The 11082-nt window shown below is 42.3% G+C and overlaps 1 protein-coding gene across 1 annotated transcript; it reads left to right on the top strand.

Annotated features, from left to right (window-relative positions):
- Positions 1–5818: 5818 nt before the first annotated feature.
- Positions 5819–8174, top strand: LOC104440286 (amino acid permease 3-like). The gene is made up of 6 exons (XM_039309902.1): positions 5819–5918; positions 6346–6579; positions 6691–6784; positions 6881–7095; positions 7222–7361; positions 7448–8174. Exons 1-6 carry the CDS (start codon positions 5819–5821, stop codon positions 8096–8098), a joined length of 1434 nt encoding a protein of 477 aa, XP_039165836.1. The 3' UTR covers positions 8099–8174.
- The last annotated feature ends 2908 nt before the right edge of the window (positions 8175–11082 follow it).

Raw genomic sequence — 11082 nt, 5'->3', positions numbered from 1 at the left:
CAAGTGGATTCTTAGCATTCTCATCAGAATCATCATCCACCAAAAAGGCTTTACCGGCTGGTCGATTCTTATTGATTCGACATTTGCTAGCACGATGACCCAACTCCCCACAAGAATAGCAACATGTTTCGGATGTAGCAGGTTGATTCGAAACATGGGGTTGAGTAGAAGGCTTACTAGCAGATTGTTGTCTTCGAGAATGAGAGTGCTCCATTTTGAGTGCCCGTTGGTGTGCATCTCCTAAGTCCCAAATGTCGAGGACTTCCAAGGTGTCTTGAATGTAAAATTGAAGACCGTTCAAGTATTTGTTCACAAGCACATCCTCTAGGTCCTGGATATTATTACGAATCACCAACTCATTGAATTCATTGGTGTATTGGTCCACCGTTCGCGTACCTTGTTTTAGATTTTGGTACCGTTGGTAGAGCTCTCTCTTATATCCTTTGGGAAGAAAATATTTTTGAATCTTGCCCTCCATCTTTCTCCACGAAGTGACTGGTGCTTTGCCAACGGCTTGGCGAGTTTGTTTTTCACGTCTCCACCAAGCAATCGCCTTGCCTCGGAATCGCATAGTAATGATCCCAATGTGACGATTCTCCGGAACATTTCGATGCTCAAACACCTCATTCACAAGTGTTAGCCAATCAACAATTTCATCAGGAGACTCATTACCTGTAAATTCTGGAACATCTTTCTTGACTTCCTTTTCCCAATCTGTCTCACGAATGTGTTGTAAACGATGTCGAACATGCCTCCGACCGTGAATAGATTGAACACTCTCCGAAGAGGAAGAGTCACCACGGGAATTTTCAGTCCTGGAACGGGGTGGAGAATTATTTGCTTCAGCCCTCAAACGCTGAACTTCTTGCGTCAATTCATCAATTTGTTGTTGCATATTCTGAGCGAGTGTGTGCAATTCATTGAGGGGAAGGGTTCTGCCGCCACGACGCCTAGCTTGTCTTGGAGGCATTGTCCTCTCCTCCAAAGCTCTGATACCAAATGATGCAAGCCTAGGGGAGGCTTTCTCAAACAATAGGATCGGGAGAGTGACTCGCGCACAAGAAACGGGACGAACAGTAATTTCAGCACTGCACAAGCTCAGGAGAACAGTCGTATCTTTGTCGATACTGATCGGATCAACCTGATTCCAAAGAAAAATGAACAAAGACTTCTGGATCTACAATTTCTGTGTTTTGGGTTTTCTGAAATAAGCACTGTAGGATAGTCGAAATTGGGTTGGAAGTAACGAACAGAACAGGAAAAGATAGGAACTTCGTTGGTTGCTCTTCTAGGCCTCCAAGGAAGTTGAGGGGGCACCGATTCTTCTAGATTGATGACTGCAACTCTTCAAGGATGCAGATTTCGAAAGCTCCAACTCTTCAAGGACGGAGTGAAAACTCTTCTAGGTTTTCAATGGTTGAACTCTACAAGGTTCATGATACTTGCTTCAAGCAAAGTTTTTCATTTATCAAAAGTCATCTGTCTTCTACAAGGGATTGGATGGCTTATATCATCAAAGAAATAAAAACAGAGCATAGAAACTTGAAAGCATTAAAGAGCCTAGAAACTAGAAAAATAATAAAGAGCTTAGGAACTAGAAAAATAATAAAAGCATAACGTCTTCATGGCTCCCAAGGTGTCTTCTTTCAAACTTCTGGAATGGACTCAAGATATCATTATAGCTTCTCGGTTTTGTCGAGCTTTAATGCGGGCCGATCTTCTTGGTCGAGAGAGCCGGTCTTCAATGTGGGCTGTATCACTGGGCTACAGCTAGCTCCGACGCCTTCTCAGATCTGTTGGGGAAATGGGCTGAGGCGGAGCGGCGAGCTGGTCGGTTGCGCAGGAGAGCGGGCGACGGTGGCGCGGCCGGCGAGCAGCTTGGCGGCGGCGACGACGAGCGGACGGGCAAAGGCGTGAGGTCCGGCGGCTTCTCCAGCTTCGCTGGTGCTGGGTTTCAAGCGGCAAGAAGAAATCGGGGAGAGAGAGAGCCGACGGGAGGAGGAAGAAGAGAGGGAGGAGAGAGAGAAGGAGGGGGGCCCTTTTCTTTTTCTTTTTCTTTTTCTTTAATCCACAAAAAGGCCCACCATGACCTCATGCATGACATCACACTCCACTATCTCCCACAACCTTATTCCAATAGGTCCATTTGTAATTTCCGCCGGGGTCCAATTCTTTGTACCTCCAATTTCTTCAATTCCCATCAATTCTCTTTCAATTGAGTCCAATTGAAGTCCATAAAATTAATCCAATGTCACCGCACTTCAATTCACATCTTCACTTGTCCGTAGAACCAACTTAAGTCTCAAAAGCGCGACCAAATGCGACCTACTAATTTCTCGAGCTAAAATAGCCATTCTCGGATTTAATTTGCCAAAGAATTCTGATTGCATGAAAAATCTTCCAAAGATGAGTCAATAATCCTAAGATGATTTGTGACACACCTAGACCTCCAATTTCTGAATTTGATCTCAATTCCACGGTTAATTTCACTTTGGCACGATACTAGCGTGGCCCAACCTACCGGGTAGCCTTTAGAAACTTTCGCGCATTTGACCTGTGGTTGATCATCTCAAGCCACAATGCACATCTTTGAAACATTGGCGACTTTCGGTTGTCGGGGTAATCTCAAGGTTTCAAATACGAACACAGGGTACCCAATCGATAGAAAAGTCGGTCTAGTGTCGATCGATAAGAATTGTGCGATCTGATGGAATCACCCACGCTCGATCACACGCCTCTGTTGAGTTGACCTATCTCCGATCCCTAATCGATTTTTAATTGTGTTGTAATGACCCTTGTAGATTAGCTCGGTCGAAAGATCGCTTCCTGGTCAAATTCTCGAGTCTGATGCATTAGAAACTCTTAACAGCTTCACCCGATAGACTAGTTTCCACATGAGTGGCCAACTGAAGGAAAAGAACTATATGCGTGCCAATGAAATGCCCGTCTCAATTAATTGAAAATAGAATCGGAAAAATCGGGATGTCACAGATTCTGTTCCCGGGAGTAGATTCTGATCAGAAATGATTATTTTTTATTCTATTCCCGGTAACTAATTCTAAGCATTTTAAGTCGTTTGGTAACTTTGTCCAAAATTTCTGATTACGGAATAGAATTGTGTTTGGTACAGTGCTCATTAATTCTGTTCAAAATCAATTTCTTTTAATTTTTAAATAAATTTTTTACTTTTTTACTTTTTTTCTTTTCTTTTTTTCCTTTTTCTCCTATTCTTCTTCTTCTTCTTGTGGCTGGTTGCCGGACCAACGACCGGCGACTAGCCAGACGAGCGTTGCCAACCTCGTTGGTCGAGCCTCGCCGGCAGTTGGGCGAGGCTTGCCTGGCCACCGGCAGGGCTAGGCAAGCCTCGCTTGGCCACCGGCGGGGTTGGGTGAGCCTCGCTTGGCCGCCGGCGGGGCCGGGCATCGCGAGGCTTGCCCGGCCTCGCCGGTGGGCCGGGCATCGCGAGGCTTGCCCAGCCTTGCCAGTGGCTGGGCTTGCCTCCGACGAGCTCGCCAGACCTCGCTCTGGCTTGGCGAGCTCGCCGAACCGGCAAATGGCGACTGGCGGCGGAGGTCGGCAGTCGGCGGACAGTGGCAAGCGGTGGTGGATGACGGCCGCGAGATGGCCGAAGGGAAGAAGAAGAGTTGTTGGTTTTGATTATCAAATTTGTTCCCGGAACAAGAATCAACTTTTTTTTTTTGTTCTTGATTCTACTCCCAATCTGTTCTCGGGAACAAGTTTGTTTCCAGGAACAAAAATTTTACTAAACGCGATTCTATGCCCAAACTGATTCTGGGAACAAAGAATCAGAATTTGGCCCTTTTTGGATGGTTACCAATTGACTACAAAGTGTGAAAGTAGTTCTCAAATAGCAAGAATTTTTTAAGAGCCCTTTTTTTTTTTTTTTTCCAATGCCTTAGTCTTTGTGTCTTCAACCTTAAGATAGCCTCAAATAAGAGAGGAGTTCGAGCCTTGTTACGTCGGTCTTGATTTTTGCTAAAAGCAAATGAGATTTTATGCATGACCAAAAATTGCAAAACGACCGTGGCATAATCACCGATTCCATTGCACCTGCATCTAGGGAAAGATGAGCATGATGCAATTGATTTCATTGTCAGAAAATGTTATGTTGGTTCTAATAAGGGTTCTAACAATTGTTAACCCCACCTTGGTGTTCTGACAAGGTGGGTTTCTGAAGTTCAGGGTTAGAATCTTTGGACCTCAAAGATTGTAACACTTCTACACTTTTACAAGGTGGTTTCATCTTGAAAGATTCTTTAGAAACCCACCGTTTACGCTTGGAATCTTTTCCAAAGGGTTCAAGGTGGGTTTCAGAGAGTCGTTGAAGATGGAGGTTAGGGTTTAAAGGGGTGTTTAAAAGTGGGTTTCTAATCTTTCAAGATGGAAACCTCCATCTTGAACGACTGGGGTTTAAAGGGGGCGGTGTGGGGGTTCAAACGTGGATTTCTGATCGTTCAAGCAAGATGGATGTTTCCCTTCATCTTGAACGATTCTTTAGAAACCCACCTTTTACACTTGTGATCGAAGGTGGGTTCAAGGTGGGCTTTTAAAGGAGAAGAGGATGGTGGGTTCCGATCTTTGTGGGACCCAAAGAAGTCAAATGTTGAATGGCCTGCGTTAAGTACAAATACAGTTCCGTGCGTGTCTTTTCACCTTATTGGCTCATCAATTAATAAAAATGGGAGTTCGCCTTTTCCACTTCCTCCGGAGTGTTTCAGTCGTAGAATCAGGAAGACTGACAAAACGGGCCATCAAATCGGCACATCATATGATGTCTATCACGGAACCGACATTCTTTCGTCCCCATAGTTTTTTACGTCCCAAAGAAGAAATCGGGAAACACTCACATCTTATTCCCTATGCTTTCATCGTGTATGATCTCAAACCCTAATCACAATCTGCTCTCTTTAGTATGGATCGAAGTAATCATATGACCTAGATTATAATGGAATTCGTAAGTTACTTTTGAATTGGCTTGGTGAATAATCATGCAATTATTGTATGTGTTATTACAACACGTGCAGGACCGGTGATTCCTATAACTGTAAATCAACATCAAGAGTAAAATTGCTCCACAATTAAAGTTTAAGAAGTAAGGCTGTAGCTTTCCATCGTTGAAATTGTCGGGAAATATAGTCTACTTTTGGAGAATACAAATGCATTTTTCATAGCATATTTTAATGAAATAAGATTCTTCTTTTTCAATGAGCAAAAGCTAAGATTCTTTTGTTATTCAATCTCCATCGTTTTCATGGAAAACCATTGATTTGGAAAACATCTTCCTAAAAATAATTGCCAATAATGCTTACAAAAATAAATCAATAAAAATGTATTTTTATAACTATAAGCAAATTCTGTAATAAGCAATAAAAATGTAATTGGCTTGTATTATTAATTACAGAATGTGCATTTAGCAGCAACAAGACCTCTAGATACTGAAATAAACGTGTTAAATATTGACCCACTTCATGGTGTCATTTTGATTCCTGCTTGGAAAATCGTACTTCCAACATGTCGTAGTGCTCCCACAAATACCTTCTTTGACATATCTTTCTCACCTCTGGTTTTGTGCAATCATTATTTGTGATTTGATTTTTTATGATTTACAATAAACTGTTATTCTCATAATACATTAAGTATTGTTAGGCAATCATTTCTCTACTATAAATACCGCCAAACATCCCTCAAGTCTCCTTGCATCTCTCACTTCATTCTTCTCTTGGCAACTCTTACCACACCGACTCTCATTCCTTCTTCTCAATTCCAATATCCAACTCTCTCTCTCTCTCTCTCTCGCATGGGGAATCCAAACAACCAGGTCTTCCATGTATCCACTGATGTCCTCCCAGCAGATGGCTCCGAATGCTTCGATGACGATGGTCGTCCTAAACGAACAGGTACTTTGTTTTTGTCTTCATTTATTTTGAACAAAAAGAGTGAATTGAAAATTGCCACCACTTGTTATGAAAGACTTAGACGAACTACCACTACTACAAAGAGTCACCTGTCTTGAAGAATCAGGATCACTTCCATCGTGTCAATACCGCCACCAAACCCGGCAACAACACAACAAAAGTATGAGATATTCTTCACAGAAAATAAGGAAATTTATCTCGCCAGTACCCTAGCCTAGCCTAGCCTAGCAATCATTTCACGTCAACCCGTGTTGTGATCTGAAGACAGTGAAATTATGGCCCTTCTTTTTTCTTGCTTAACTAAAGCAACAATTCTCCTCTTTTCCATTTTGAGGGAGTAAAATAAAATGGAATTTAGAATGTTTAGTGACATGTTACTTAAGGTAGGCTTGTGTGTGAATGAATGCAGGGACAATATGGACAGCAAGCGCTCGCATAATCACAGCAGTGATCGGGTCTGAAAGCCTGTCCCTGGCTTGGGCCATCGCGCAGCTCGGTTGGATTGTCGGTCCCACCACCATGCTCCTATATGCCCTTGTCACTTTCTACACCTCCACCCTGCTCACCACCTGTTACTGTTCCGGCGACCCCATCACCGGCAAGCGCAACTACACCTACATGGATGCTGTTAGTGCAAATCTTGGTATGTCACATTTGTATCCGTGCTTATGTTTATATTTACATAATAATGTCTGAGTCAAGTCCAATCATGTTGTGTTGGGAGCTAAATCTCCTCTTTGATTAAACTATCCAGGTAGCTTCGAAGTCAAGCTTTGTGAGCTGGTTCAATACGTGAACCTCTTTGGGGTTGCCACTGGTTACACCATTGCATCTTCCACCAGCATGATGTGAGTATATTTGCGGTGAGAATTCTAGTGATTGCTATTTCGATGGTGTCAAAAGTTATGTGACTTTGATTTTATTGGCTTCCACGGTCACTGCAGGGCTATCAAGGGGTCCAATTGCTTCCACGAGAAAGGTGAGAAGAACCCGTGTCACATCAACAGCAATCCTTACATGATTGCGTTTGGCATCGTTGAAATCATTTTCTCTCAGATTTCCCATTTCGATCAGTTGTGGTGGCTGTCGATCGTCGCCGCCTTCATGTCCTTTACCTACTCCATCATTGAACTTGGCCTTAGTATTGCCAAAATTGCAGGTACGTGAAATTTTTTCTTGCTAAACTGCTCTATTTATGTTTCTAAGCTATCTTCAATGGTGACAGAACCGAGTCGAATTATGAAGTTATGACTTAGTGTTCTCTTTTGGTTTGTTTAATCTTCAGAGACAGGGAAAATTAGGGGAAGTCTCACTGGAATCAACATCGGGGCCGTGACCTCAACGCAGAAGCTATGGAGGAGCTTCCAGGCTCTTGGTGACATCACCTTTGCCTATTCATACTCCCACATCCTCATTAAAATTCAGGTGACCACAGCTCTCTCAAATGCATGACACAAGAGAGTTCTAATGAATTGAAATTGTTGACATGATAAGTTTTATTTTTGTTTTAGGACACGATCCAGTCCTCTCCATCCGAATCAAAGGCGTTGAAGAAGGCGAGTCTAATCAGCATAGCGGCCACAACCCTTTTCTACATGATCTGTGGGTGCATGGGCTACGCCGCCTTCGGCGATATGGCACCCGAAAACCTCCTCACTGGGTTTGGCTTCTACAACCCATACTGGATGGTTGACATCGCAAACGCCGCAATCGTGATCCACCTCATCTGCATGTACCAATTCAACTGCCAACCCCTATTCGCCTATGTTGAGAAGACCTTGGTTGAGAAATTTCGCGACAGCCAGTTCCTCACGAGGGAGATCAAAATCTCCATCCCCGGGTACAGCCCTTACAAGCTCAAACTCTTCCCGTTTGTCTGGAGGACGGTCTTCGTGATCGGGAACACCTTGACCTCCATGCTCCTGCCGTTCATCAACATTGTCGAGCTGCTCAGAGCACTGGGTTTTTGGCCCCTCACGGTCTTTTTCCCCGTCGAGATGTACATTAAGCAGAAGAAAATACCCAAGTGGAGAACCAAGTGGGTGTGCCTCCAGATTGTAAGTGCGGGTTGCCTTATCATCACCATTGCTGCCGCTGCGGGCTCTATCGCCGATGTAATTCTCAACCTCAAGTCCTACAAGCCATTCAGTACCGACTACTAAATATTGTGCTACTGATAGGCATGTCGCAAATAAGGAAAGGAAAGAGTGGATGCGAGAGAGATTGTTTTCGTGTTCATGTTCGCAGAAAGGTTTATTGCGTCTGTGAAATTTGCTGTGTGATAAGTTTTAGGGTCAAATTTCAGTTTCACTGTATGTGGGGACGAAAGGGCCATTTTAGTGTCTGCATATTGTGTCCATCGTCATAAGAATGTAACTCTTGTATTATTTATCAATGGAAATTGGAAGCTTCAAGAAAAAGGAAGTTCGAGGTCTTCTCTTGCTCGTATATTTTGATTTTGGGGGCTATACACAAGCAGATTTCATGAAAAAAAAGAAGTATATAATGACCGTTGAATGCAACAATGAGGTTGCAATCCGAGCGCACAATCATGACGAGGACCAAACTAACGGAGCTTTAGTCCTGTCTTTACCACAAAGATATCAAAAGCCTCTCAGAGAAAGGCATTCATTTGATTTAATTTCTCATGATATGGACAGTGTGCAAATTCGATAGAGCACGAACTCAGTCTAGTTAGATCTCGAAAGCAAAGAAACGCATTTTTTTGGTCCATCTCTCCCTAGTTTCACCATTAATTCATGAACTTGCAATATGGAATCGGTGATCATCCCACGGTCGTTATGCAGTTTCTGGTCATGCATAAAATCATATTTGCTTTTAGCAAAAATTAAAACCAACATGACAAGACTCGAATTTCTCTCTTATTTGAGGCTATCCTTATTTGAGGCTATCTTAAGGTTGAAGACACAAAGACTAGGGCATCGGAAAAAGTATAAGGAAATGGCCCCGTTCACACTTGTGCACAATAAAGCTGCTCGGTGTTGAATGAACGCTGAGCAGCCTAGTCGTCGGAGCTTTTTTAAGGGGACCCAAGAATAATCAAGGGGGCGGTTGATGTTCCGTGCGTGCCGGGCATGCGTGTATTTTTTTTTTTTTTTTTTTTTTGTGTGTGTGTGGTTCATGCTCATAATTAGTGAATAAGATTCTTCTTTTTTGATAAGCACAAGGTAAGATTCTTTTCTGATTAAGTGACTAACACGAACTCATTTTGTTGGCACGTTTTTGAGGAGGCAAGCTAAAATGTAGGAGTTGGGGTAGGAGGCCGACACCCTGGAGACTTTCAGCTGCTAGTGGTCGGAGGACCCTCCAAGGAATATCATTGGAACTTATTGCGAAAAGATCGGTACTTTTTTTTGCGTTTTTCTATTTTTTCTACCGAATCCTATCGATATGATCATCGAAAGGTCTTCAATCCAATCTACATTGTGGGTTTGGAAGGCACGGGATCTCGAACCTTGCTTTTTCCGACGGCGAAAGTCAAAAATAGGTTAGAAAATTTGATATCAATTTAATCTCGCTGGCCACGAGTTACATTTTGGGAGTGACCCATCATGGGGAGATGGCAGAGGTCATTTAATTTATTTTGTATTAGTTTTGACAAGAGAGGAAAAAAATAAGTTAATTTCTCATTTATCTTAGCAATAATTGTAAGAGTTTTTCTAATTGTAGACTGCATTAATTAATATTGTAATTTACCGTTTAATGTTTACTGTTTTATGGGGTTTGGTCTAAAGTGAGATAGAAGGTTTCTTAATTAGTCTAATATGGGCTGGCTAGTATGGGCTGAGTTGAGCCTGGCCCGTAATGAGGGAGACTGACTGAAACTTTATAAATAGTGCTCAAGTCTCTCATTTAACCATAATTATCACATTATCCTCACCTAAGGGCACTTATGAGGAATTAGGGCGAAGCTTCTTTGCAACGCGACTTTAGTGGACGAGTGACTTGCGTTAAGTTCAAAGTCAAGAGGTTTAACTTTTGCTTGTATCGGCTAAAGTTGAACCAGGTATCGAGAGGTATGCCACGGCGGCAGTTGATGGAGACCTTGGTTTGACCGTGGTGGTGCCGACAGGCGAGATCAAAGTCAAGAGTTTTGACTTTTTGCTTGTATCGGCTAAAGTTGAACCAGGTATCGAGAGGTTTGACACGGCGGCAGTTGGTGGAGACCTTGGTTTGACCGTGTTGGTGCAGACAGGCGAGAGAGGGTAGCCAGGTACGGTGACATCACGCGGTCATTTCAAGGAATTCTCCGCTCGTTTTCATAACATCGTGAAAGGACGATTCTTTTTTTTTTTTTTTTTATAACGCGCATCATCGCAAGCCTTGTTAACGAGTGATCTTGAAATTTCATTGAAAATCGATTTTTTACATTAATATCACATTTTTTCATCATGGACGATCACTTAAGCCATGACAGGTCCTGGGAAAACAATCGTTTTTGGCCGCCCAACCCAACATGAGACAATTAACCTATTATTTTCTTTTCAAGAAATTAGAGCCAAATCCATCCGCTCTCTAATTAGTTTTCTTTTATATCCACCATCATGAACATAGTTTTTACAAGGGGGTAAGATAAGTCCGATGATTGCGCAATATGCAATTATCTAACAAATTCTTCCCTACGTGCATTGCCGGATGAACTTTTTCCATCTAAATCTTTTAAACGAGTGGGCTATGCATGGAGTTTGTATTATCTAATGCCTCTGATGGATCGATTGCTTTCGTACCTAATACCACGACATTTCCAAAAAATAAAGTACAACAAAGATGGTTTTGTTTTTTTGTTTTTTTTTTGGAGTGCTAATGCTTGAACTAGACATTAGACTAAACTAGTTTTCATGCGTCACACGTGGTTAATTTTCATTTCTCATGCAATATAAGAAATTAACAATAAAGGTCATAATTTTAATTGCATTGAATATTAAAAATGATTGAGATTAGTTTTTTTTTTTACCACTATTTGAATGATTTTCAAGAAAAGCAAACATTAAATGGACATTTTTCCGTACTAAACAAGGTAGATGGTTCTTGCGGGATCAATCGGATTTTCAATCCTCCTATGATTAGCCCAGTCTGTAATCATTATCAGCCCCTAGTCAGTCTCATGGTAGTTTGAACCCCTGTG

The sequence above is a fragment of the Eucalyptus grandis genome, chromosome 3 (genome assembly GCF_016545825.1).
Source record: "Eucalyptus grandis isolate ANBG69807.140 chromosome 3, ASM1654582v1, whole genome shotgun sequence".
In the NCBI taxonomy this organism is placed as follows: Eukaryota; Viridiplantae; Streptophyta; class Magnoliopsida; order Myrtales; family Myrtaceae; genus Eucalyptus; species Eucalyptus grandis.
Note: the sequence above shows the minus strand (reverse complement) of the source record. Positions and strands in the feature narration are given on the sequence as shown.

Coding starts and splice junctions, on each gene's coding strand:
- LOC104440286 (XM_039309902.1), top strand. CDS start 5,819: ATGGGGAATCCAAACAACCAGGTCTTCCATGTATCCACTGATGTCCTC. Junction 6,785..6,880: donor GCATCTTCCACCAGCATGAT/GTGAGTATATTT, acceptor CGGTCACTGCAG/GGCTATCAAGGGGTCCAATT. Junction 7,362..7,447: donor ACATCCTCATTAAAATTCAG/GTGACCACAGCT, acceptor TTTTTGTTTTAG/GACACGATCCAGTCCTCTCC.